A 26,631-nucleotide genomic window follows, 5' to 3' on the forward strand; every position below is an offset into this window, starting at 1 on the left:
GGAGAGAAAAAGAAGCGGCCCAAGGCTGTCAGGAGCCAATTCCCACCAGTTCCCATCCTGCCTGGCAGGCAGCGGGTTTTCCAGGTTACCGGCGCGATCTCTTCCTTCCCCGGACACACAATGGCTCATTCTTTGCAAGCCCCGGAGTTTGTGTGAAAGGAGGAAGACAACGAAACACCGGGGGCTGCAGAAAAGAGCTAAAAGCGGGTGATTTATTCTTCCGGGTTGGCTCCACGGATGGCCCCGAGTTCTGGCTGCCAGCACGAGGACACGGACGCCCCAATCCATAGCCCCCCGACCCCCCTCGCTGCTGGGGAAAGGGGCTGTGGAGGCAGTGGGAGCCCAGCAGCCTCCCAGGGTAGCCCCCCAGGCCCGACACCGTCCCTCACCGGTGGCGTTGTTGCGGTGCCCCTTGTATCTCTTGACGTACTCGGCCCCATCGCTGTGCGTGGAGTTGAAGAGATAAATGTCCTCATCGTTGTAGCTGGCCAACAGCTCTGGCACGGGAGAAACAGGCGTTGGCCCGGCACGGAACGCAAGGCCCCCCCGGCAGCACCATCCCACTCCCGGTGCCTCCCCAGGCTGGGATGGCTCTGTGCCGCAGCCCGGCGACTCGGCCCCGCGCGGCGGGCACTCACCGGAGCCGTCGTGGCTGTAGACCAGGCAGGTGATGTTGGCTTTGGATTCGCTGTTCACCTGCAGAAAGCACAGAGAGCTCAGCTCCGGCTCCGTGCCAGCATCCGATGCCGGCTACGGGCCTCCCGGGAGCGCTCGGCCGCTCTGCCAGGGCTGCAAAACCAGAGCCCAAATTCCTGCCCTGATGGGACTTTACGGACAGCGAACTCGGGTCAAGGGAACGAACACGGCCCAGGCTGTTTGTCTGCTCCGCTGAGCTGTTTTCCAGGCAGGAAGCCTGCGAGAGGCCCCGCCAACGCGAGCTCCCGAGGGAGCGCTCCATGGATCCGGGCGGTGAATTCTGCCCAGGCCCCGGCCCACGTTCTTGCTCCGCTGCTCTCGCCCAGCTCCCGCCACCGGGGCAGGGCAGGAGAGCCGCGGCTCCTCACTCGCCCCACGCCAGGCTCGGCTTCAGTCCAGCTGCGGCACTGCCGCCCACCCACGCCAGCGGCTGGGAGCCGATCCACCCACACACGAGCAATCCCGTGCCGTGTCCCCGCAGGGAAGGGACCCTCGGTGCTACCCGGAATGCCGCTTACCAAGTGGTGAGGGCAGAACTTCTTCAGCACACCATTGTTCTCGTTCTCATCTATTTTCCGCTGGTCGTAAATCCTAAAGGAATGGATGGCAGGAGCTGGGCGATGCCTCGAGAGCCAACAGGCACCGAGAGCCGGCACTGCTGGCACGTGGGGCAGGACAGTGGCGCAGCCATCACTATTCCCAACCACCAGGCCCCGTCTGAGCCAGCTCCAAGAGGAGCCGAGGCTCCGGCTCTCGCCGAGGGAATCACGGAGCTGTGAGCAGCCCACACTGGCAGGAGTCTCGGCCAAAGCGGCTTAGCGTCACCTCTCATCATGTTGGAGGCACGTGGCAACGTCAGAGCCTGAGGCTGTGACCGGTGCTGCGGGCCGTGACCGCGCCGAGCCCATCCCAGCCTCCCCGTGCCCACCCGGAGCCGTCAGGGAGAAGGCACGTGGATTTGGACACAGGCGCGGGCAGGAGGGGCGGCTGCGCTCTGAGCATCCATGCCAGGCGCTTCCAAAAGCTGCCGAGGTGCCGGCACCACCGTCAGAGCAGTCTGGCAACCCATGTGTTGGGCGCTTCCGTGCCCGGCGCCCCGGGAGCTGCTGCCTGTGTGCCAGACACCGGCATGGCTGGCGCGGCAGGGAGCTGCCGTCATGCGAGTGATGCCGGCAGCGGGGCTGTGGCATCTCCACGCTCCCCAAGGAGCAGCCGCTGCGCATCCGCAGGGAGCCGAGTGACGCCGCGTCTCTGCTCGGGGAAGCCAGGAAGCAAGCGGGCACAATCCTGCTTGGCTTCGGGAAGCTGCGGGGCTTGGCACAAAGGCAGGATTCGCCTCTGCCCAAAGCTGGTGCCGCAGGAGCAGCATTTCAACGCCACCGGCTGCAAGGGAGCTCGGACCGACGCCGGCACTGAGGGAGCAGACACGTGGACACAGCCCAGGCCCACTCCGGGGCTGCCTCGAGCCTTTCGAAGGCCACGGGGTTGGATTTATCCCTTCAGGAGCTGAGTCCTTCTGGAATCGAGGCCATCCGCAAGCCCTAACCTCACCGCCGGCACTGCCGGCAGGCAGGGATGAGGGGAGGTTTATGGGAGGCTCGTTAATAGCATCACTAGTTGGATCTCTTGACTCCAGAGAGCGAATCCCAGTGCTAAACCCCAGAGGATCCAAATCCCCCTCTGTTAATCCCCACCGTGTTCCTGCTGCCAAGGGAGAACGGGCTTTGGAGGCGTTCATGGCTGCAGCCACAAGCATTTCAGGGGGGGATGTTGGTAATTCCGGGGCTGGGGGCACCCATGGAGCCCCCCCGAGATGTCCGGCTCCACTACGGGGGCTCCGACTGACGGACTCACCGGACAAACTGGTCTCTGCCCCCCACAGCAAACTGGAAAGTGTTGGCAGGGTTCACGTAGATGGTGTACAAACCCACCTTCTTCTCCTTTTCCTTCGTCACCACCAGTTTCCTTTAAGAGACGAGGAAAAACAACAACAAAATAATCCAGCTCGCATTCAACAGGGGCCAGATGGGAAGAGCAAAGCTCTTACTCACTCCCAGGAAAAATAAACCACGCGGACACCACCACAACCCCCCCCTCCAGCAGCCCAGCCTCCGGCTGAGGCGCACGCAGGCTTCGCTCTGCCGCGACTCAGACAGAACGGAGCGAAATCACTGCCTGGCGCTTCCCCCCACAGCGCCCGAGGGGTTCCAAGGCCGGAGCGGGGGCCGAGGGAGCCGGACGCAGCGGCGCGGGCGGGAGTGGATTTAACTCTGGCGCTGCTGTTATTCCTCCTGACCCGCCCAGCTGTAAAGAAGGCCCCGATTTAATGCAATCCGACGCGTACCCCACCCCCCTGCCCTGAGCTCAGTGTTTCGGTTCTGAGACAGGAACACAACTCGGAGCAGCATCCTCGGGAAGCAGCAGCCGGCTCATGAGCTCAGCTTCCTCCTAATTATACCGTTCGGCTTAACGAACGACGAGAACTGCCTACGGTCCGCCCGCGATCTCTGCCTCTGGAGCGGCTTCGCCCTCACAGGGCGACAGCTCTCTGCGTCAGCCCCAAACAGCGTGGGAGCGAGAGCGGGCAGGACCCACGCAGCCCACGGCTCCGATCGGAGCCCGAGCACGCGGGGATGAGGATTATGTGCGGCTGTTTTGAAACGCCCCAGCAGTTTCTGTCTTGGTTATGAAACAGATGGGCTCAGGGCTGCAGACAAAAGCGCTTGCACACACAAATAAACCCCCACCGCGGGAGCCGGGGCCTCGGATTTAAGCGGGATCATCTTCAAAACAACGTTCTGCCGTGTTGGAAGAGCACCAGGATATCGAACCCCGGCGTCTGTTTGAACACTTGCCTCCGATTTTTCTTGGAAGTACGTCAGGAGCAGCAGCTCTCTCGGGTTAAGATCCAGCTTGCACCACCCGGCTGCTCACTAATTATTGTTTTTCAATTAACCACAATAGCGCTCATGCGACGAGCGAGGCAGGCGGAGCCGTGAGCTCCACGCTGCTGCCAGCGCGGGGATGGCAAGGCTGTGATTAATCGGCAGCTGTGATTAATCGGCCCTGCGATGGGCGAGCAGGAGCAGGCAGGCGCCAGGATCTGCCACACGGGGATCATTCCCATTTTTCACCAGACCAGGCCCCATTCAGGGAGGACGAGGCTTCAAACGCACTCCTCTAATTAGCGAGGCTCGTATCCACACCCTTGTGCGAGACCACCGGCCTCCACAACGCGGTCTGGTCTGAACCAGAGTCAATGCGACTCCAAAGCCGAACCCAATCCACTTTTCCGTTGCGGCACAAGCGGGACCCTCAGCCCTACGCAGCCAGAGCACCCCCAGAGCATCCCCGATCACCCTCTGGAGTCTCCCACGTCCCGGTAACGGGAATGAGGAAATACTCACGAGGCAGGCCGGTCTTGTCTCAGGTCGATGGTGAAGACTACAGCATCTTCACCTGCTGATAGGAAAGTGCATGGAGAATCCGGTTCTAGGGCCAGCTGGAAGATAAATACTCGGGCATTGGTTCCCTTGTTACCCAACAAAGTGGCAAAGACCCCTCTCTCCCAGCAAACCACCGCCTATTTCCCTGAGCCACCTCAGCTCTGAGCCCTCCGCATCCCGCAGGGCTCAGACCCTCATCCCCCCGGCAGCGATTTAGGATGCGGTGCCACTGCGGCAGCAGCTCTGCCATCGCTGCTCCGGCAGCCGGCAAGCCAGGCCGGATCCAGGGGGTTCTGGGGGTCCTCGTGTGCCCCCTGCCCGCCGCTCCGGGCTCACCTTGTGGGATGCTCCCTTGTGCTGCGCCACGCGCTTGGTGTTCTTGCAGCACTGGGTGGCAGAGAGCTCGGCAACACGGACCTGGCCGTCCCGTGCGCACATCGCCAGCGTGGAATCGCCGCTGTTGGGGAGGAATTTGGCCTGGAAGAGCGGAAGGGGGTGGATATCAGCACCGGGGCAGGCGATGGCACGAAGGGCAGAGACACCGAGGGGAGACCCTGCCAGAACCTGCATGCTTGGACCTGCCAGCGGTGACCGCGAAGCCTCGGCTCGCCAGGCCGAGCTCTCTGAGCAGTGATCCCGGCCCTTTCTGGCAAGCAAGGAGAGCCGGCAGCCTGACGGAGATGCCGGTAGTGCCGGCGTCACTGTGCCGTGGCAGAGACAGAACCCAGCTCTCCCGGCCCCTGCCTGTGTGCCGGGCTGCCCGCCACAGCACAGCCTCCTCCCAACACGGCTTCTGCCCACGGCTGCTCCGAACTCCCCAGAGGAGTCCGCAGGGAACCGGGGTAGCGGCCCAGCCAGAGCTCAGCAGGACGTGGATTTTGGGGCACACCGGGGGCAGGATTAGCTCATTTATCACCACCGCTGGGCACCTCCCCCCGTCCCCAGCTTCACCTACACATCTCTCCTTCCCCACCCAGACAGAATCCCACGCTCCTGGAGCCCGTCCCTGCCCACCGCAGCGATCTTCTGCCACCCTTCCACGCTCCCCTCACCTGGAAGACGTTGCTCTTGTGGCCGCTCTCGAACTCCAGCACCGGCCGCCGCCGGACCCAGTCCCACACCACCACCCGGAGGTCGTCGCTGCCGCTGGCCAGCCAGGTGCCGCGCTGGTTGAAGTGCAGGGTGTTGACGCAGCCCGTGTGCCCTTCCAGGCCGTGCTGCAGCTGGAACCGCTGCACGAAGACCCTGGCTCCGCAGGCATCGTAGACGAAGCGGGAGCTGGAGCCCAGCTCCCTTTCCCGGAGGGCGTGGATCGCCTGCCAGCGCGGCTGCGGCAGCGCCGTGGTCTCCGAGGAGACCCAGTCCTCCAGGGCCTGCTCGTCGTCTGAAGAGTCGTGCTCGTGGTTGGCGCGCTTGCGCTGGGCGCGGCGGTGGGAACGCTGCTGCTCCTCTTCTTCCTCCTCTTCCTCCTCCTCCGAGTGCGACCGGTCCATGGCGCGGCTCTCCTCGTTTATGGAGTAGTGGCCCGTGTCGTCCATGCTGTCCGAGTCCTTCTCCTCACCCGAGCTCTCCGTGTCCGTGTCCCGGCTCTCCGTGCTGGTGCGGTTGGGCCCCACCTCGTCTCCCGTCAGGCTCAGGCTGAGGTCTGAGGCCTCCACCTCGATGCCAGAGGATGTTTCCCGGCCCTCCTCGGCTGACATCTCCTCTGGGCTGCTGGACAGGCTGCCTACACGGGGCAGACACCGCCATCAGCCTTCCCGGCGGGACAGCCCAGCGTGGGGAGATCGGGCCTCACCGGAGCCCTTACCGTTCACTATGTCCGTCTTCCCCTCCATGCTGCTCCCTTTATCCGACATCGTGTCTTCTGGAGCGCTCACCCTGCCTGCGGGAGAGGGAGAGAACGGAGGCTGGAGCATCTCAGCCCGGCCTTGTGCTGCGGGAGCCGCACGTGTGACCACAGCATCACGGGATGCGCTGGAAGCACCGCTTTCCCAAAACCTGCTTCTCAATCCCAACCCCAGTAGTCGCTTCCCAATCCCAGGCCCTGTTTCCCAATCCCAGGCCGGGCTCGGCAGAAGGAAGGCGGCGGCGCTGACTCCCGTGATCGCAGAGCGGCCCCACGATGCGCAGCACGGGTTCAGGGGAGCAGAGCCGAGCCCGGATTGCAGGTGGATGCAGGAAGGCAGCTGCGGGGAAGGGAGAAGATCTCTGGCGCCCGCGAGCAGCCACGGAAGAGGGTTCTTAACCCCAGTGACAGGGTTTTTAAACACCGTCCCATACACAGAATCCCCCGGCATCGCCACGGGGCCGTTCCCCTCCACACCACGGACAGGACAGATGTTGTGGATCCCCAGATCTGCTCCTCTGGGACAGCAGGAAGGTCAGAGCCGGGCGACGGGGCCAGGGGGTCCCTGGCAGCTCCAGTCGCTCCAGGAGAGGCTCAGCAGCTCCTCGCGAGGGCAAGGAAAACCGCAGCTGAGCACGTTTTCAGCTCCCAGGTATTCCCAGCCCTCGCTTCGAGCGCCGGCTGCCACAGGGACGGCTGGGAACGGCATTCGGAGCGGCACCGGCCCACTCTGCCGGTGCCAGAGAATCGTGGAAAGCTCTCGTTTACACGCTGGGAAAAGCCAAAGCCAGGACATCATTAACTCCGATAACAGCCAGCGCTCCGGAGACTAATCCTCGTTAGATCAGGAATTAACAGCAGCAGAGCCCGAACGCGGGCAGCGGAGCCCGGACGCTGCTTCCGTCAGGAACAGGGATGCAGGAGTGAGCAGGAGGGCTGTGGGTGACAGAGCAGATGCCCCCATCACACAGCTGCGCCGGGAAAGCCAAGGTGGCTTCGGCCAAAGCGGGATAAAAGCTCCAAGGAGGCAGGAGCATTTGTAGGGAAGGGAACTGGAACTGCCAGCGAGCTCCAGCCACCGGCAGCCACGCTCTGGTGCTGCAAAGAGGACAAAAGGTTTAACTCTGGGGCTACCAGCACTGGAATCGGCCGCAGAGCCAGGATGGAAAGGGCTGGGAAGCGAAGCGGGATGAGAGTTGTCCTGGTGTTCCCACGCATCCCTCCGGCAGCTCTCGGCACAGCAAGGCTCCGCGCACCAAGGTGACAGCACCCCCGTACAGCATTGGCCACATCAGAGACGATGAGTGGCCAAAACCACCGCAGAGCTCAGCTCCAGCCACCAGGAATCCCTCGATGGGCCAAATCCTGCCCCGCTGGCCGCTCTCCCTCGGGGCCAGGAGCGTCCACACATACAGAGGCAACGGGGCTTGGACTTTGCCCATCCCAATCCATCAATGACACTGCCTCACGGCAGCTTTGGTGCGCGGGTGAGGAACAGGCAAAGGAATCGTTACCGACACTCCTGACTTCACCTCTCATCTCACTGCACCAGAGAACGAAACCCAGTGAGGAAACAGCGAACGGAGGGAACACCGGCCTCAAAAGCCTCTGCCAGCACCGGGACACACCGGACACCGGGCTCTCTACGCCTCAGAGCGGGAGCCAACTGCCCCGCGCCCATAGAGCCGGGCCGGCAGCTCTACCTCAGCCTTCCCAGCCACCACCAGCTCCGAAGCCGTTTGCGTGGCACACGGCAGCTCCGTGGCATGGCAGTCGGCACACGAGGGGTCTTCCAAGGACAAACCGGCACCAAGGAATCCCACGCTCCAGTCACCGGTGCCTGGAAATGCAGGTGGAGCTGGAGGCATTGCTTCCAACTCCAACCCGGGGAGCACCGGCTGAGGGAAGCGACGGGACGATGCCCAGCGCGGCCCGGCAGAGAGCCCAGCACCGCGCCGCCAGCACCAGGCCTCAGCAACGCCCTGGGGTGCGCAGCCAGAGCCAACGAGCCGGGTCCGGAGGCTGACACGTGGGGTTCGCGTTTCCCCAGAGCCGACATCTGGACAGGATCAGCGCTCCCGGCTTTGCGTGCTCCCAGCCCGACTCTCCGGCTCCCCGGAGAGGGCCCCAGAAATATCCCTGTGCGTGCCATAGCCGCCGGCGGCCTCCACGAGCACCAGGATCGAGCCATGAGCTCAGCTGCCGCGCCACGGCCTCCAACCCACAGCGCCGGGATGCGGGACACAGGCCGAGATTCCCATCCATCCACATCGGCACTCAGGACTCAGCCGCAGGCCATGGTGTTGCCGACTCTTCCGTCTGGAACGGCGGCGCTTGCAGCCGCTCCGTCATCCCAGTATTTACGTAGCTGTGTAAACACCGGGATGCCAGGCTCGGCGGGCACTCGGCACCCGCGCCGCGCAAGGGAAGGGTGTTCCAGACCCACCAGATGCCTTGCCCCGATTTCACGGCCCCAGCATGCCAGGATGCGGCCTCGTGCCCGCGTTCCCACCACGTCCTTCCCACGCCGGCCCGGCTCAGCTCTTCTATTTAAGGAAAGCTTTGCTGTTGGATGCGGCTGCGGAGAAGGCGCCTCCCCTGGGGTACCGGGGGGTCTTGACCCCATTAAAGCCTCGTCCCCACCAAGGGAAGAGGCTGGATGGATTGCTGGATGGCCACGTTCCGGAGAGCCCAGGTGGATTCCGGGCTTCTCTGTGAGTGCGGCAGATCCCAGGGATGGCACTAATTAAGCGGTTTCTCGTTTGCAACCCCAGGAAGGCCCGGAATCCCCATCCCAGAGTATCCTGGGTATGGCAGCGTCTCTTTCCACATCCCACTGCTATTCCCAGCTCTCCCAGTGCTCTGCGGGGTGCCATGAGCCCACTCCTGGTACGGGCAGGGCCTAATTAATCATGGTTAATGAGCACCAGCTCCCTCAGCACTGCCCCTGCCCCACCCAGCACTCCAGGAGAGCGCGGTGGTCCCGAGGCAATCCCACAACGTCAAAGCAGCCCGAAAACACAGCACCGATGGGAAGAACTCGGTGTCGAGAAGGAGCCGGAGGTGACTGTGGGCCCGTCCGGCACGAGGGATGCACAGACGGACGGACAGGGCGTCCCACTCACCTGAGCGGTGGCTCCGGGGCCAGATGTTCGCTGGCAGGCGATGAAACAGATGGGGCAAAGCCTGGCAGCGCAGGGTCCGGCCGCCCTGGGACCCCAAAGCTGCTCCTGCAGGGAACGGGTGGGAAAGACCCACGGACAGCGAGGTTGGAATGGGGTAAGGAGGGACCCACGTCGAGAGGAGACCTTGCGACCCCCTAGGAAGGAGCCCTGGGGGCAGGAGGGGGTCCCAGCACCCCTTGAGGTGGCACAACAACCCGCAGCCAGCCCTGAAGGGGGGCAGGGGTCCCCCCAGTGTCCCCCCCTGAGGGATAAGGGCACTGGGAGGGGACTGGGACAGGACCCCTGCATTCCCTCAAAAGCACAGGGACCCTCTCTGACTCTCCCCGGAAGCACAGGAAGAGGCCTGAGGGGACACACGGACCCCCTTGGGGGCAGAAGGGAAGCTCACAGCCACCCCCAAATGCATGGGGATCCTTTTGGGGGGCTGCAAAGACCCCCCCCCAGAGGCGCAGAGACAGCCGATCCAGTTTCCCCCCTGCAAAGATTAATGGAGCCCCTCCAGGAGCACAGCGACAGGCCTGGGGGCCACAGAGAGCCCCCAAAAGCACAAGGACAGACCTGGGGGCAACAGGGACCCCCCTGAGACCCTCCCCCAAAGCCTCAAGAACAGGCCTGGGGGCCACAGAGACCCTTTCAAAGGCTATGCCCCCCCCCCCCCGAGCCCCTCCAAAGACTCCAGGACCTGCTCGGGGGCACCAGGGACCCCCCGAAAAACACAAAGATAGCCCTGGGGGCAGCAGGGACCCTCCCAACTCCCTGCTAAAGGTGCTGGGACAGCCCCCAGATGACCTCTAAAGGCACAGGGACCCCCCCAAAAGCACAAAGACAGTTCTGGGGACACCAGGGACACCCCCAGCTCCCCCCTAAAGGTGCTGGGAGCCCCCAAAAGCACAAAGATAGGGCTGAGGGCAGCAGGGGCCCCCGCAGCTCCTGTCTAAAGGTGCTGGGACCCCCCCCGGATGGCCTCTAAAAGCACAGGGACCCCCCCAAAAGCACAAGGACAGGCCTGGGGACAATAGCCCCCCCCGCGGTCCCTCCAAAGCTCCTGGGACACCCCCCAGATGGCCTCTAAAGGCACAGGGACCCCCCAAAAGCACAAGGACAGGCCTGCGGACACCAGGGACCCCCCCCAGCTCCCCTCTAAAGGTGCTGGGACCCCCGCAAAAGCGCAAGGACAGGCCTGGGGACACCAGGGACCCCCCTCAAAGACTCAGGGTCGCCCCCTCCCGGCACCCAAAGGCCGCCACCCCCCCCCCCCAAAGGCCCCACCGGGGGATCGTCCTCTCGGTTCTCGCCCCTCCCCCCGCCCAGGATCCGTCCCGACGCAGGGAGGGGGAGAAAAGGGGAAGGGGAGGCCCCAGTGCCGCCGTTCGCGGAGGGGAGGTCCCGGCTCGGTACCGACCCGGCGCGGCTCAGGCCCCGGCCCCGGGCCCACCCGCCGCCATCTCAGCGCGACACCTCCCCCGCGCGCTTTACGGCGCGGCGACACGCGCTTTACGGCAGCGGCAGCCGCGCGACGCCGCGCGACAGCAGCACCACCACCACCCCCGTCCCCTGTTTCCCTAAGGCCCCGCCATCACCGTGGCAACGCCGACCTCGCGTTACGGCAGAGCGCGACGCCGCGCGACAGCGCATCCCCTAATCCAAGCACGCGCTTTACGGGGGGCTCTAGAGGGGTCCTGAGATATCCTAGAGAGGTCTTTGGGGTCCTAGAGGGACCCTGGGGGTTCACAGAGAGGTCTTCGGGGTCCATAAAGAGGTGCTGGGGAGGTCTTAAAGTGGTTCAGGGGGTCCTGGGGGGCTCTAGGGGGGTTGTCGGGTTCCCTAGAGGAGTCCTGGGCGTCCTAGAGGACTCCTGGGGAGCTCTAGAGGGGTCCTAGGGTTTCCAAGAGACCTCCTGTGAGTCCTAGAGGGGTCCTGGGCTCCCTAAAGGGGTACTGGGGGGTACCTCCTTGTACTCCTCCATGTCATTCTGGTGTCACCCTACCCCCTCTATTCCTGCAGGTTCTCCTTGTGCCCCTTCCATGGTATTTTGGGGTCTCCTTGTCCCCTCTGTGTTACCGCAGGGTCACAAAAGGTAACTAATTAACTCATTGTTAATCCCCTTCAGTAACAGTAACAGCTCTCAAGGCCATCATTGCTCCACCAGTAATTGTAGCAATTAACAAAGGCAACTCCCTGATGCAGGGACCTGGAGAAATGGGGCTGGAGACCCTCAGGAGGTTCAACCAGACCAAGGGCAAGGTCCTACCCCTGGGTCGGGGCAATCCCTGGGTTCAATCCAGGATGGGGATGATGGGATTGAGAGCCCTGAGGAGAAGGACTTGGGGTGCTGGTCGAGGAGAACCTCGACAGGAGCCGCAACGTGCGCTCACAGCCCAGAAACCAACCGTGTCCTGGGCTGCATCCAGAGAAGCGCGGCCAGCAGGGAGGGAGGGGATTCTGCCCCTCTGCTCCTCTCTGGGGAGACCTCATCGGGAGGATTGGGTCCAGTTCTGGAATCCTCAACAGAAGAAGGAGATGGAGCTGTTGGAACAGGTCCAGAAGAGGCTACGAGGATGATGTGAGGGCTGGAGAACCTCTGTCCGAGGACAGGCTGAGAGAGTTGGGGTTGTTCAGCCTGGAGAAGAGAAGGCTCTGAGGAGACCTTAGAGTGACCTTCCAGTGCCTGAAGGGGCTCCAGGAAAGCTGCGGAGGGGCTGTTCATAAAGGCTGTGAGGATGGGACGAGGGGGAATGGGGATAAACTGGAGAGGGGCAGAGTTAGACTGGACATGAGGAGGAATTTCCTCACGATGAGGGAGGGGAGGCCCTGGCCCAGGGTGCCCAGAGCAGTGGTGGCTGCCCCATCCCTGGAGGGGTTCCAGGCCAGGTTGGATGGATCCATGGCAGGGGTGGGACTGGGTGATCTTCGAGGTCCCTTCCAATCCAAACCATTCCATGACCCTGCCCTCGGCTGCTCATCCCCCTCCGTGGTGCAGCCAAGGCTCCACCGGGAGATGAGGAGGTGGCCGATCTCTCCGCGCTGTTGGGGTTCTCCTTCCTCACAGCTCACGGGTGCTCTTCCTCTAAGCCCTGCGTGCGCTGGAGAAGCTGCGGTCGAGGCGGCACCACCCAATCCTGCTGGTTAATTCCAACCACGAGGTGTTTTCTCACGTTTGATGTATTAAGAACAGCACAATTTTACCGATCGCAGCGACGCAAGGAGACGAAACGGCACCGTCGGTGCAATATGGCTCATCCACGGGGTAAACGTTTTGGTTTAACCCCCTGCCGGTAAATTCATCCCTGACCCTTGGAGGATTTGTATCTTGGAAAATTCATTCATTTATAATTTCAGTGTGATAATTAAATTTTCTAAGTTAAATTAGGCACCAGGTATTGCCCCCCCTCCCCCGGCCTCGCGTTCTCCCCCTCCCTGTGCCCCTCTTCCGGCCGCCGCAGCCTCAGTTTCCCAGCTAGATGCAGCGCGGTTGCCATCACCATTACTGGGGACGCGGGGGGGGGGGTCCCCACACCCCCTGGCCCCCCCCCACCGGGCCACCCCAGCCGCCCCCCCTTGGCATGGGATGGCCAAGCCAGAGGGCAGCATCCAGCCCCGGTCTCAGCGGCCGCCGCTCCGGCTCAGCCTCCTCATCCTCGGGGTCTTCGTTAGTGGGTGACGAGGAGGGCGCTGGCCCTGGGCCCCCCCCCCGGGTGCCGCTACATCAGGCGGCACTGCTCGGTGCCCGTCCCCCCCAGCAGCTCTGAGGGGAGACCGGGGGGCTGAGGGAGAGAGGAGAGGGTGAGGGGGGGGGGCTTGGGGGACCCTGGGGGAGAGGGGGTGACATTTGGGGGGGGCTGAGGGGAGAGGGGGGTGGGGGAGATCCCCTGGGATCCAAGGGCAGAGGGGGGAGAGGGGTTCTGGGGGGGAATTGGAAGGCTGGGGGGCTGGGGGGGGCTGGGAGAAAGGGAGGAAAGGGGTGCTGAGGGGACATCTGGAGGGCTGCGGGGAGAGAGGAGGACCCCAGCATTCTGGGGGGGGACACACACACTCACCGACTCCCCAGCCAGCTCCTTCGGGGGGTGCCCCAAGTCCTGCAGCTGTGGGGCAAGATGGGGGGGTCATGCTGGCACAGGGAGGGGGGGGCATCTCCCCTTCAATCCCTCCCTCTGTGTTTGCCCTCCTCTGTCACCCTGTCCGTCTCCCCTTCCATCCCTCTGCCCCCCCCTGTCTGTCTGTCCATCCTCCACCTGCTGCATGAGGTCCAGGAGGCTCTCGAAGCGCGCCCGCCGCTCCTCCTCGCCCTCGCCGGGCCGCTCGCCCTCCAGCTGCTGGCAGATGCGACCCATGACGCCGAGCTGCGCCCGGTACCGCTCGTACTGCTCAACCGGCAACGCCGCCTCGTGCTGCCGCAGCCACTCGGGGTACTACGACACCAAAAGGGATGGGGACGGTCACGCTGGGATGGACACACGGCCCCGGTTGGGGACAGACATCCATCCTGGCGCCACCATTCATGATGGCACCGCCACGTGTGCCCATCTTATCACCACCACGCGTTCCCATCCTTTCACCGCCATGTGTTCCCATCCCGGCACCACCGCACGCCCCAATCCTGCGGCCACACCTTCTCGGTGATCTCCTTGAGCGAAGGGTAGAGGACATCCTTGGAGAGAAGGCTCTGCAGGATGCTGCGCATGACGGGCAAGACGCTGCCCTCGCCGTCGCCCTCCTCCAGCCCCAGTCCCTCCAGCGCCTTCGCCAGCTCCTCCTCGGATGCCGCTGAGCCCTGCGATGCCCCACACTGTCACCTCCTGGCACGCCGGGACCCCCAACCCCGCCGGGGCGGCCGTACCTGTAGGTCGGTGGCATTCTTGGCCAACCCATTGAGGGTCTCCTTCAGGCAGGAGGTGAATTCCTGCTGCGACGCCGTGTCACTGCCTACGGGCACCAGGAGATGCCGGTTGGAACCACAGAAACACTGGGCAACCCGGGGCCACCCTGTTCGGCTCATCCTGGGAGCCCGCGGGGCCACGGCTGCCCCCAAACCTTCACCTCTCGGCGCTCCACCGCGGTGCCAGCCAGCACCAATGAGCCCCCGGCACCACAACAGCAGAGAGGAACCAAATCCTCTTGGCGTGGTGGTTTCCAAATCCCATCCCACGCACTGTGCCGCAATCTCAGTGACGCCTGAGGCTGATCTGGACGCCGGCACAAGCGCGGCATGGCAAGGGCTCACTGCGCTGTTAACACCCTGGATCTGGCGCAACCTTGGTGTGGGGACACCGGCACAATCCCAGCACAGCGAGGGCTCACCGCGTTGTAACACCCTGGATCTGGTGTAACCAAGCTGGTGGCCAGGCCGTGCGGCTGCCCTCCGGCGCGTGGCGGTGCTGCCGCACTCACCCACTCTCCCCGCGGCCTCCGAGAGCTTCTGGAACTGCTCGACCAGATGCGGCTCCTCGCGCGCCAGCTCCTGCATGGCCTGCTCGAACTCGGCGGCCGCCTGCGATGCCAACTCGCCCTCAAAGAGCTCCTGGAAGAACCTTTCCTGGGGGGCGAAGAGCGTGGCCTGGCGAGAGGGGCGGCGTCAGGGCCCCCTGCGCCGCGGGCCGAGGCCGGCGCCCACATCCTCGGCCGTGTCGCACCTCGGCGGAGGCGCTGGGCGAGCGCTGCGCCGCGGGTGGCGGCGACGGACGAGCCTTCTCGAAGTCATCCAGGGCACCTGGGGAAAGGGGGGGGAGAACTGGCTGGAGGGGATCCCCCTGGGGTCACCCCCCAGCCCCACAGCGGCTGCCTGCGCCCCAGAGCCAGCCCGGCTCCCCCCTCGCTGCCCCAAACCCCTCAAGACCCCCCCAGACCGTCCCCACTTCCATTGAACCTCTGCATTTCGCTGAACCCCACTACCCCATTGCACCCCCAATGACCCCCAGCCCCCCTCTGCCCCCCTGCACCCCATGACCCCTCAGTCCCCCAATAACCCCCAGCCCTCCTGCAACCCCCATGCCCCCTCTGCCCTATTGCACCCCCAATGACCCCCAGCCCCCCTCTGACCCCCTGCACCCCACGACCCCTCAGTCCCCCAATAACCCCCAGCCCTCCTGCAAGCCCCACGTGCCCTCCGCCCCATTGCACCCCCAATGACCCCCAGACCCCTGCACCCCTCTGACGCCAATAACCCCAGCCCCATTGCGCCTCCAATGACCCCCAGCTCTCGTCTGACCCCCTAGTCCCCCCAACAGCCCCCAGCCCCATTGCACCCCTGTGCCCCTCAGCCCCACTGCACCCCCAATGACCCCCAGCCCCTCTGCCCCCTCAGCCCCCCTACACCCCACGACCCCTCAGTCCCCCAATAACCCCCGGCCCTCCTGCAACCCCCATGACCCTCCGCCCCATTGCACCCCAATGCCCCCTCAGCCCGCCCCTGACCCCCAATAACTCCAGACCCTACACCCCTCCCTCCCACCCTCCCAGCCCCACTGCACCCCACGACCCCCCAGCCCTCCTGCCCCCCCAATAACCCCCAGCCCCATCGCTCACTCTCCAGCAGCTCCTCCAGCTCCGGGTCGGGGCTCGGCTCCGTCCCCGGCTCCGCCGCCATCTTCGCGCCGGCTTCGGGTTGGGGGGGGGGTTGGTGTAGGCGGGGCACGCCTCCAGTCCCGCCCTCCTTAAGCACCGCACACTCTTAAGCCACGCCCCTTCATTTAGACCACGCCCCACGACGCACGCGTATATGCCATCTGTCTAAGCCACGCCCCCTTCCGAAAAGCACCGCCCCTGGTTCAGACCACCTCTTCCGACTCCGCCCACTCAATCGTACTAACAGCGTCCAATAAGCCACGCCCCCCTCGTGAGACCACGCCCCCCGTCTCTTCATGAGGCACCGACCCGCTCCTCGGCGCGATGGTTCCGAGCGGCCACCGGGCGGCGCGGGGCCTCGGGGCGTCCCAGAGCCCCCCGAGATCGTGGGGTCCCCCGAGGTCACAGGGGGTCCCAGCCCAGAGGGTTCCCAGGGGGTTCGGGGGTCCCAGAGGGGTTCTCAGGGGTCTCAGGGGGGTCCCAGAGGGTTCCCAGGGGTATCAGGGGGGTGCGAGAGGGGTCCCGGAGGGTTCCCGGGGTCTTGGGGGGTCTCAGAGGTCTCAGGGGGTGCCAGAGGGGTCCCAAGAGGGGTTCTCAGGGGTCCCAGAGGTCTCGGGGGGAGTCCCAGAGGGGTTCCCAGGGGTCTCGGGGGGTCCCAGGGAGGGGGGACTCAGAGTCCTGGGGGGGGTCAGGGGTCCCAAGGGTCCCTCCCCACCATCACCTCAGGGACCTTATTTCCCCTCCCAGTGCTCCCCATTACCCCCCCCAGTGCTTCTCGTTCCCCCTCCCATTGCTCCCAGTACTCCCCATTCCCACTCCAGTGCTGCCCATTCCCCCTCAGTGCTTCCCACTCCCCCCCAGTGCTCCCCATTCCCTCCCAGTGCTGCCCATTCCCCCTCCCAGCACTCCCAGTCCCCCCCATTTCCACGCCAGTACTCCCCATTACCCCCCCAGTGCTTCTCATTCCCCCTCCCATTACTCCCAGTGCTCCCCATACCCCCCTTCCCAGTGCTTCCCACTCCCACCCAGCGCTCCCAGTGCTCCCCATTCCCCCTCCCAGCACTCCCAGTACCCCCCATTTCCCTCCCAGTACTCCCCACTCCACAGTTTTGACCCCCAAACACAGCGTTTTGGTCAAACAGTGGAACCGCTGGTTTCTGTCCCAGCCCCCCCCTTGCAGGAGCTTTACTGGGGGGGGGGGGGTGGACGGAAGGGGGCACCCCCCAACCCCAGTTTTGGGGCTCCCTGCTCCACTTAGTGGCCAATTTGGGCCAAAAAGAGTCATTTCCAGGGAGACAAAAGCTCAGTTTCCTGGGGGGGTCCCGGGGGGGGGTTCAGGCAGGTTCTCTCTGCAGCGTCTCGTACAGCTCGTGGCTTTCCCCGCTGAGGCCCTGCGTGGGATGGGGTGAAGGGGGGGGTCCCCAATTTCCCCTCCTTCCAACCCCAGCACCCCCAGTTGCCCCCCCAGCACGCCACTTGCCACTCCCGTCTCCTCCCTGTCCCCCCCCACCCCCTGCACCCAGGACGTGACACACCCCCCCCCCCCCCATGGGATGTGACCCCCCCTTCCCATCCAGGACCCCCTTCAGGATAGGATTTCCACTTACCCACCCCCCCAAAAGGGCCCTGACCCCCCCCTTCCCATCCAGGACCTCCCCCAAGACAAGATTCCCCCCCAAGGGATGTGACCCCCCCCTTCCCATCCAGGACCCCCTCCAGGACAGGATTTCCCCACCCCCCAAAGGACATAAACCCCCCCTCTTCCCATCCAGGACCCCCCCCCCAAGGGATGTGACCCCCCCTTCCCCCCCTCCATGGAATGTTACCCCCCCACACTCCCAGAACAGGTTTTCTCTCCCCCCCCCGGGACAGGATTTACCCCCCCCTCAAAGGGCTGTGACCCCCTCTTCCCATCTCCCCCCCCTCTCACAGCGTAGACGCCTTCTTCCTTCTGCTTTAAGAAACAGAAAGAGAAAGAGCTTTGGGGAGGGGGGCAGGATTTGGGGGGGGACACAGACACCCCCACACTGCCCCCCCCCCACAGTGGGGGGGCCCAGATCCCTTCTCTTCTTCCCCCCCCCCCCAATTCTCCATCCATGGGGTGAGGACCCCCAAACAGGTTCTGGTTGGGTTTTGGGGGGGGTGTCTTGTCCCTCCTGGGGGGGCCCCAATCCCGGCTGTGCCGTTACCTCCTTGCCGGCTGCTGGCGGTGCCGTGCGGTGCCGTGCCAGGAACTGGGGGGGGAGTGGGGGGGGCACCCAAAAGAGAGGAAAAAGAAGAAATAAGAGGATCAAACCCAGGATGGGGCAGAGGGGGCCTTTTACCCCCCCAGGTACGGGGCCCGCGGGCTTTGCCGGATCACCGACGGGACACCGGTGCCCACCTTGAGGCGGCAATAGAGGCCGGTGAGGACGATGCCATAGAGGAAGAGGATGGCATCGAGGATGTAGCACAGCTCAGGCTCCACCAGCGCCTCTGGAAAGGGATCCTGGCTCAGCGGTGCCCGGCACGGATCCGGCACAGCCACCGAACACTCAGCTCCACCGCGTCGCACCATCACTCCTCTCCCCACCAGGTGAAGGTAGGTCTTTGGATGGTGCCGGAGCCCCGTAGGGACTCACCATTGGGTGCCACGAGCCCCCCAAGAGGGGCTTCGGTGTCTCCCGGCACCGACCCACCAGCGGCGGCACCCACCTGCCGCCGGCACCCGCAGCAGCACCAGCACGGCCACCGCTTGGCTCAGTGGCAACCGGGCTCCCATCTCTCCGAAATGATGTCTGGCACCTCTGGGCGATGGCGCTGGAGTCGGTGACCGCAACACCAGCGCCTTCCTCCCCGCCTCCGCGATGCTTCCCCCCCTCCGGCCGGCACAGCCGTCCCCTTCCTGCTCGCTGGCATTGCTCAAGGTCCGAGGGAGCCAAACCCGAGCGTCACCGGCTCTGGTGGCACCCGGAGAGCCGGCGGGGCCAAAGCCAGAGTTCCCCTGTGCCGGAGCGGCTGTGACCGCAGTGAGGAGCTTCCCCTCGCCGCGAGCCTCGCGTGGGAAAGAGAAGAGCCGGGGCTGACACAACAGGACCCATTTTAGCCTTTATTTGACCCACATGAAGAGGGGGCGATGGGGACCGGGGACCCGGAGGGGCCACCGTGGCGGCGTCACCGATCCACCTCCCCGAAGACGATGTCCTGCGTGCCTGGAGGAGAGAAAGAGGGGTCAGAGCAGGATTTGTCCCCCCAGAAGGGAGAAGGGAAGGAGAGAGAGGGGTCAGAGCAGGATTTGTCCCCCCAGAAGGGAGAAGGGAAGGAGAGAGAGGGGTCAGAGCAGGATTTGTCCCCCCAGAAGGGAGAATGGAAGGAGAGAGAGGGGTCAGAGCAGGATTTGTCCCCCCAGAAGCGAGAAGGGGCCGAGAGAGAGAGGTCAGAGCAGGATTTGTCCCCCCAGAAGCGAGAAGGGAAGGAGAGAGAGGGGTCAGAGCAGGATTTGTCCCCCCAGAAGGGAGAAGGGAAGGAGAGAGAGGGGTCAGAGCAGGATTTGTCCCCCCAGAAGGGAGAAGGGAAGGAGAGAGAGGGGTCAGGGCAGGATTTGTCCCCCCAGGATGGATCAGGGGCTCCCGGGGAGGGAACACACCGATGATGGCCACGACGTCGGCAAGCATGTGGCCCTGCGACATCCGATCGAGGCCGGCCTGGAACACAGAGACCCCCCCCGTCACCCCTGCGGAGCCCCCTGAGCCCCCAGCCCTGGCCTGGCTTCACCGCTTCCGCAGCGGTGGCGACGCTGGCGCCTGTTTCCCCCCCCCCTCCACCGCTGCGGTTGAGTATCGGCAGAAGGAGGAAACCAGCTCTGAGCCGGGGGGACGCGGAGGGACCCCTGCGCTGAGCTCTCCTACCAAGTGGGCGAAGCCGGGCGCCTTGATCTTGCAGCGGTACGGCCGGCTGCTGCCGTCCGACACCAGGTAGACGCCGAATTCCCCCTGCAAGGACACAAGGAGAGGGCTGGGGACGTGGCGAAGCCAAAGCTCCGGTTCCCAAACACCATCCTGGCGACGGCAGAGCCCACCCAGGGGTGGCCTTGGCCCACGCCAAGCCTGTCACGCCCGCCGCACCGCGAGGAGTGGCACCTTGGGGGCCTCGATGGCCGTGTAGGTGGCCCCGGGGGGCACCTGGTAGCCCTCAGTGTAGAGCTTGAAGTGGTGGATCAAAGACTCCATGGAAGTCTGCGGAGAGAGCGCGGCAGCGCCGTGAAGCTCAGGAAGGAAACGGTGGCTGCCGCGGTGGCCGCGTTCACACATAGGGTGATGGGAGCGGCTCGGCCGGCAGCGAAGAACACCAGCAAAACTCTCTGCCACGCCAAACTGCCGGCACGCAGCCAGCAGTGAGGCCCAGGAGGGGAACGAAGCGCCGTTACCTTCATCTCTGCCCGCTTCGGCGGTGAGATTTTGGCATCGTCCACCTTGATCTCCCCCTCCGGCATCTTGTTGAGGCACTGGAGGATGATCCGGAGCGACTGCCGCATCTCCTCCACGCGGCACAGGTACCTACGGGACCCACGCGCCGCTCAGGGGCCGCGTCCCACACGCCAGGGCGATGCCATGGCCTCACCGCCGGCACAGGGAGCCGCTCCAGCGCCACGGAGCTTCCTCACCGCGGCGGTGTCACTCGCCTGTCGTAGCAGTCGCCGCGGGAGCCGATGGGGACGTCGAACTCCACTTGGTCGTAGACGTCGTAGGGTTGGGTCTTGCGAAGGTCCCAGTGGATGCCGGAGCCGCGGAGCATCACCCCGCTGGGAGGAGAGAGCGGTGGGACCGCAGCCCCACGGCAGCGCTGGGCCTCCCGCGCCCCACGGCGACCCCAAACCGGGGCCACGCGCTGCCAGTGCCACCGAGGACGGGGTGGGGACACCGGGAAGGATATGGTGTCACAGCCACGGCCACCGGGCAGCACCGCCGCGGCAGCCAACGCAGTCACTGAGCCCCACCGCGGCTCCGATCGGCCCTGGGGAAGCGGGAGCTGGGAATACTGGAGCAGGGGGGACTGGGAATACTGGAGCTGGGGGCACTGGGAACTGGGAATACTGGAGCAGGGGGAACTGGGAATGCTGGAGCTGGGGGCACTGGGAACTGGGAATACTGGAGCAGGGGGAACTGGGAATACTGGAGCTGGGGGCACTGGGAATACTGGAGCAGGGGGCACTGGGAATACTGGAGCAGGGGGAACTGGGAATACTGGAGCTGGGGGCACTGGGAGCTGGGAATACTGGAGCTGGGGGACACTGGGGGCTGGGAATACTGGAGCAGGGGGCACTGGGAGCTGGGAATACTGGAGCTGGGGGACACTGGGAGCTGGGAATACTGGAGCTGGGGGACACTGGGGGCTGGGAATACTGGAGCTGGGGGACACTGGGAGCTGGGAATACTGGAGCAGGGGGGGCACTGGGAGCTGGGAATACTGGAGCTGGGGGGACACTGGGGGCTGGGAATACTGGGAGCTGGGAATACTGGAGCTGGGGGACACTGGGGGCTGGGAATACTGGAGCAGAGAGGACACAGGGAGCTGGGGGGACACCGGGAGCTGGGAATACAGGAGCTGGGGACGCCAGGCGCTGGTGCCAAGCTCTCTGGGCTCAGCTCTGGCCGAGTCCTCCTCAGCATCCGCAGAGCCGCCACACCTACCTGAACCCATAGTTGAGAGCCTCCTCTGCCGTTATCACCCCGATGTCCACTGTGCGGTTCTTCCAGATGCGGTTGTTGGTCAACATCTGTGGGCACAGGCGCTGTCACCAACCCCCCCCGCTCGAGGGATAAAACCGCCCGGAACGGGCGATGCCGGGATGGGACTGGAACCCCTCTTCCAGCCCTGAGCAGAACCAGAGAATGGTTTGGGTTGGAAGGGACCCCAAAGCCCATCCAGTCCCACCCCTGCCACGGGCAGGGACATCCCATGGGATCAGGGGCTCCAAGCCCCATCCAACCTGGCCTGGAACCCCTCCAGGGATGGGGCAGCCATGACTTCCCTGGGCAACACCTTCCAGTGCCGCAGCACAATCATTTTAGAGAAGTTCCTCCTCATGTCCAGTCTAACTCTGCCCCTCTCCAGTTAATCCCTGTTCCCCCTCGTCCCATCCCCACAGCCTTTGGGAACAGCCTCTCCGCAGCTTTCCTGGAGCCCCTTCAGGCACTGGAAGGTCACTCTGAGGTCTCCTCAGAGCCTTCTCCAGGCTGAACAACCCCAACTCTCTCAGCCTGTCCTCGGACAGAGGTTCTCCAGCCCTCGCAGCATCCTTGGAGCCTCCTCTGGACTCATTCCAACAGCTCCATCTCCTTCTTCTGTTGAGGATTCCAGAACTGGCCCCAATCCTCCCGATGAGGTCTCCCCAGAGAGGAGCAGAGGGGCACAATCTCCTCCCTCCCTGCTGGCCGCGCTTCTCTTGATGCAGCCCAGGACACGGTTGGTTTCTGGGCTGTGAGCACACGTTGTGGCTCCTGTCGAGCTTCTCCTCGACCAGCACCCCAAGTCCTTCTCCTCGGGGCTCTCCATCCCATCATCCCCAGCCTGGATTGGACCCGGGGATTGCCCTGACCCAGGGGTAGGACCTTGCCCTTGGCCTGGTTGAACCTCCCGAGGTTCTCACATGAGGTTTCTCAAGGTTGGCTCCACCCCACCTCACCTCTTCCACCTCGTCGATGCGCAGGGAGAAGTTCTTCACGAACTCGTAGATGTCATCCATCAGCCCCAGCGGCAGATCCTGCGTCGGGAGAGGGATCAGCCAGGCACAGCCGGAGCCTCCCCGGTGGACGCCGTGCCGGGAACGGGGTCTGTCACGGTGCTCACCTGGTGCACCCCGCCAGGGCGGATGTAGGCAGCGTGCATCCGCGCTCCCGAGACGCGCTCGTAGAACTCAAACATCTGAGGAGACAGGAGAGAGGTCACTGTGGCTTCATGGGCAGCACCGGATCTGCTTCTGCTGCCGATCCCTTGGCACGGCTCCATGGGGAGCACCGAGTCCTGGAACTCGGATCCCCCGGCACGGCCGCGCTGCCGCTCACCTTCTCCCTCTCCTCAAACATCCAGAAGAAGGGCGTCATGGCTCCAATGTCCAGCGCGTGCGTGGTGACGGCCATGATGTGGTTGAGCAGCCGGGTGATCTCCGCAAAGAGAACTGCGAACGGGGAAGAGAAGGGATGAGATCTGAGCTCCGAAGGCCTGGGAATTCAGGAGCTGGAGCCCTTGGGATGGGATCTAGAGACGTGGGAATTAAGGAGTTGTGGCCCTTGGGAAGGGATCTGGAGCCCCAGGAAGTTGGGAGCTGCTGCCCTTGGGATGGGATCCAGAGCCCTTGGGAATTCAGGAGCTGTAGAACTGTTGGAATACTGTTGGAACGGGTCCAGAGGAGGCTCCAAGGATGATCCAAGGGCTGGAGCACCTCCCATACGAGGACAGGCTGAGAGAGTTGGGGTTGTTCAGCCTGGAGAAGGCTCCGAGGAGACCTTAGAGCGGCTTCCAGTGCTGAAGGGGCTCCAGGAAAGCTGCGGAGGGGCTGTTCATAAAGGCTGTGGGGATGGGACGAGGGGGAACGGGGATAAACTGGAGAGGGGCAGAGTTAGACTGGACATGAGGAGGAACTTCTCTAAAATGATTGTGGTGAGGCACTGGAAGAGGTCTCCCAGGGAAGTCATGGCTGCTCCATCCCTGGAGGGGTTCCAGGCCAGGTTGGATGGGGTTTGGAGCCCCTGATCCCGTGGGAGGTGTCCCTGCCCATGGCAGGAGGTGGAACTGGATGGGCTTTGAGGTCCTTTCCAACCTAAACCATTCCCTGGGATCCGGAGCGGCCCTCACCTCGGATCCACTGTGCGCGCAGCGGCGGGCGGATGTTGAGCAGCTTCTCCACGGCCAGGGAATACGCCTGCTCGTTGCACATCATGGAGACGTAGTCCAGGCGGTCGAAATACGGCAGCGCCTGTCGGAGGAATTGGCTCTGAGCAGTGCCTGACGGCAATTCTCACCCTGAAGACAGCCCAAAACCTCCCAGACTGGAGTAGCCGCTGCCTCCGGATAAGGGAAACGGACAGATGGGTTTGGGGCGACCCCAAAAACGGGCACAGAGACCCCAAAACAAGTAAAATAACTGCAAAAAATGGACACAGGGATGGCCAAAATCGGCACAGATACTCCAAAAACAACTCAAAAGCCGCAAAAACTGGCACAGGGACCCCAAAAACAGGCACAGAGACCCCAAAAACGGGCACAGAGACCCCAAAACTCATAAAGCAGCAATCTCCATGTACAAAGCCCTCTCACAATCCTGACAGGGACACAAATCCCCTCCGGGTATGGACAGACGGACATCACAGACAGATGCCAACCCCCGGGATTGGGAAGTGCCAGGACCACCGAACCTGGAGGTAGGTCTTGTACTCGATGAGCTTCTCGGTGCCGCGGTGCAAGAGGCCGATGTGGGGGTCGCATCGCCTGACGCTCTCACCGCTGAGCTCCATGACGAGGCGCAGGACGCCGTGTGCCGCCGGGTGCTGCGGCCCGAAGTTGATGGTGAGGCTGGAGACCTTCTTGTGAGCCAGCGGGTCCTTGTCTGCACCGCGGAGGACACAGGAGTCGGGAAAGGAGGAACAGGCGCCGGCAAAGGGTCCCCAAGGCTCCTCCAGAGACCACCCAACATCCCCCTAGAATCCCTCCGAGGACACCCAGCACCCCCTAAAAGCTCCCTCAGATCATCAGAACCCCTTCAGAGACCACCCAGAGCACCCAACACCCCCTCAGAACCCCCTAAAGGACACCCAGCACCCCCTAAAAGCTCCCTCAGATCATCAGAACCCCTTCAGAGACCACCCAGAGCACCCAACACCCCCTCAGAACCCCCTAAAGGACACCCAGCACCCCCTAAAAGCTCCCTCAGAACCTTGGAGCCCCTCCAGAGACCACCCAGAGCTCCCTCAGAACCCCCTAAAGGACACCCAGCACCCCCTAAAAGCTCCCTCAGAACCTTGGAGCCCCTCCAGAGACCACCCAGAGCCCCCTCAGAACCCCCTAAAGGACACCCAGCACCCCCTAAAAGCTCCCTCAGAACCTCGGAGCCCCTCCAGAGACCACCCAGAGCCCCCTCAGAACCCCCGAAAGGACACCCAGCACCCCCTAAAAGCTCCCTCAGAACCTCGGAGCCCCTCCAGAGACCACCCAGAGCCCCCTCAGAACCCCCTAAAGGACACCCAGCACCCCCTAAAAGCTCCCTCAGAACCTCGGAGCCCCTCCAGAGACCACCCAGAGCCCCCTCAGAACCCCGAGCATCTCCTCAAAGCCCACTGCATCCCTTTTGGGCCCCCGTAGGACCTCTCTCAAGACCCCTCAGAGCACCCAATGCCCTCCCAGGTCCGTTCCAAAGGCACTCAGCAACCCCTAAGGGCTCCCTCAGATGATCAGAACCCCTTCAGAGATCACCCAGAGCACCCAACGCCCCCTCAGAACCCCCTAAAGGCTCCCTCAGGGCGTTGGAGCCCCTCCTGACACCACCCAGAGCCCCCCATTTACCCTCGGGGCTCTCAGAAGGGGCACCAACACCCCCTCAGGGGCTGAGGGCTCCTCCAGGGACCACTTGGGGCCTCCAAAACCCCCTCAAGGCTCCTCCAGGGACCCCCAGAGCCCCTCAAGACTCCTCCAGGGACCCCCTACAGCCCCTCAAACGCCTCAAGGCTCCTCCAGGGACCCCCAGAGCCCCCCAAACCCCCTCAAGGCTCCTGCAGGGACCCCCAGAGCCCCCCAAACCCCCTAAAGGCTCCTCCAGGGACCGCCAGAGCCCCCCAAACCCCCTAAAGGCTCCTCCAGGGACCCTCAGAGCCCCCAAACCCCCTCAAGGCACCTCCAGGGACCCCCAGAGCCCCTCAAGACTCCTCCAGGGACCCCCTACAGCCCCTCAAACGCCTCAAGGCTCCTCCAGGGACCCCCAGAGCCCCCCAAACCCCCTCAAGGCTCCTGCAGGGACCCCCAGAGCCCCCCAAACCCCCTCAAGGCTCCTCCAGGGACCCCCAGAGCCCCCAAACCCCCTCAAGGCTCCTCCGGGGACCTCCAGAACCCCCCAAAACTCACCATTCCACGGCGGGGGCACCCACTTCTCGGTCTCCTTACTGGGGTACATGACAGCACCGGCGAAATGCTGCGCCCACTCCACGTCCGGCTGCCACTGGTGCGATGACCTGGGCGACGGCGAGTGAGGGGCACCGGAATTGGCACCGGGACCAGAGCCACACACCGGCACCGGAGCCGCCGCTCTCCCACCGGTCCCCCCCATAACGGCACCGGGACCGGAGCCGTCCCCCCATGGGCCCCCCCCCAGGATCAGTTTCCCTCCATAACCGGACCCGGAGCCCTTCCCGTGGCCTCTTGGTCCCGTTCTCCCCCCTCACCGGGCCGGGGCCGCCCGCAGCCTCGCCGCCGCCCGCAGCCCCGCGGAGCCCCTCAGCCTCCCGAGCGCTCGCAGCGCCGACATCTTGCCCTTGGGCCCCCCTCTCGCGCCGCGCCGCGCATGCGCAGTCGCCGCCATGGCGATTGAGGGCAGGCGAGGCCGCGCCACCATGTTGGGTGTGGGCAGAACCGCCATGTTTGATAAGGAAAACATCCGGGGAACGGGCATGGGAGCGCCGCCATGTCGGGTGTGGGCAAGCGGCCATGTTTGGTAAGGGGAACATCCGGGGAACAGGCATGGGAGCGCCACCATGTCGGGTGTGGGCAAGCGGCCATGTTTGATAAGGGGACATCCGGGGAACGGGCATGGGAGCGCCACCATGTCAGGTGTGGGCAAGCAGCCATGTTTGATAAGGGGAACATCCGGGGAACGGGCATGGGAGCGCCACCATGTCGGGTGTGGGCAAGCCGCCATGTTTGATAAGGGGAA

General features: G+C 64.3%; 4 protein-coding genes across 4 annotated transcripts in view; all 4 read right to left on the reverse strand.

Moving 5' to 3' along the window:
* LOC104063155 (DDB1- and CUL4-associated factor 8) overlaps positions 1-10,717 on the reverse strand; it is a 12,658-nt gene extending 1,941 nt beyond the window's left edge. The window contains exons 1-11 of the mRNA XM_054050631.1: positions 10,576-10,717; positions 9,114-9,218; positions 8,435-8,534; positions 5,950-6,024; positions 5,195-5,868; positions 4,479-4,619; positions 4,104-4,198; positions 2,551-2,661; positions 1,215-1,287; positions 639-696; positions 20-497 (exon numbers count right to left, since the gene is read on the reverse strand). Coding sequence (XP_053906606.1) covers positions 20-497; positions 639-696; positions 1,215-1,287; positions 2,551-2,661; positions 4,104-4,198; positions 4,479-4,619; positions 5,195-5,868; positions 5,950-5,998 — 1,679 coding nt within the window. The 5' untranslated portion in view covers positions 5,999-6,024; positions 8,435-8,534; positions 9,114-9,218; positions 10,576-10,717. The remainder of the gene's footprint in view (positions 1-19; positions 498-638; positions 697-1,214; positions 1,288-2,550; positions 2,662-4,103; positions 4,199-4,478; positions 4,620-5,194; positions 5,869-5,949; positions 6,025-8,434; positions 8,535-9,113; positions 9,219-10,575) is intronic.
* Positions 10,718-12,710: 1,993 nt separating this feature from the next.
* On the reverse strand, positions 12,711-15,853 carry PEX19 (peroxisomal biogenesis factor 19). The gene is made up of 8 exons (XM_054050760.1): positions 15,696-15,853; positions 14,804-14,880; positions 14,562-14,727; positions 14,011-14,096; positions 13,783-13,944; positions 13,406-13,582; positions 13,211-13,255; positions 12,711-12,937 (listed from the first exon to the last, which is right to left on the reverse strand). Exons 1-8 carry the CDS (start codon positions 15,754-15,756, stop codon positions 12,875-12,877), a joined length of 837 nt encoding a protein of 278 aa, XP_053906735.1. The 5' UTR covers positions 15,757-15,853; the 3' UTR covers positions 12,711-12,874.
* A 976-nt stretch (positions 15,854-16,829) lies between these two features.
* On the reverse strand, positions 16,830-18,837 carry FCER1G (Fc epsilon receptor Ig). Its single transcript, XM_054050632.1, has 6 exons — positions 18,832-18,837; positions 18,429-18,795; positions 18,118-18,209; positions 17,924-17,968; positions 17,665-17,688; positions 16,830-17,125 (listed from the first exon to the last, which is right to left on the reverse strand). Exons 1-6 carry the CDS (start codon positions 18,835-18,837, stop codon positions 17,069-17,071), a joined length of 591 nt encoding a protein of 196 aa, XP_053906607.1. The 3' UTR covers positions 16,830-17,068.
* NDUFS2 (NADH:ubiquinone oxidoreductase core subunit S2) lies at positions 18,810-26,352 on the reverse strand. The gene is made up of 14 exons (XM_054050759.1): positions 26,144-26,352; positions 25,827-25,933; positions 24,128-24,318; positions 23,568-23,688; positions 22,778-22,890; positions 22,563-22,637; positions 22,399-22,476; positions 21,404-21,489; positions 20,395-20,514; positions 20,140-20,269; positions 19,853-19,948; positions 19,622-19,705; positions 19,360-19,417; positions 18,810-18,925 (listed from the first exon to the last, which is right to left on the reverse strand). Exons 1-14 carry the CDS (start codon positions 26,335-26,337, stop codon positions 18,888-18,890), a joined length of 1,491 nt encoding a protein of 496 aa, XP_053906734.1. The 5' UTR covers positions 26,338-26,352; the 3' UTR covers positions 18,810-18,887.
* Between the last annotated feature and the right edge of the window lie 279 nt (positions 26,353-26,631).

The sequence above is a fragment of the Cuculus canorus genome, chromosome 28, assembly GCF_017976375.1.
Source record: "Cuculus canorus isolate bCucCan1 chromosome 28, bCucCan1.pri, whole genome shotgun sequence".
In the NCBI taxonomy this organism is placed as follows: Eukaryota; Metazoa; Chordata; class Aves; order Cuculiformes; family Cuculidae; genus Cuculus; species Cuculus canorus.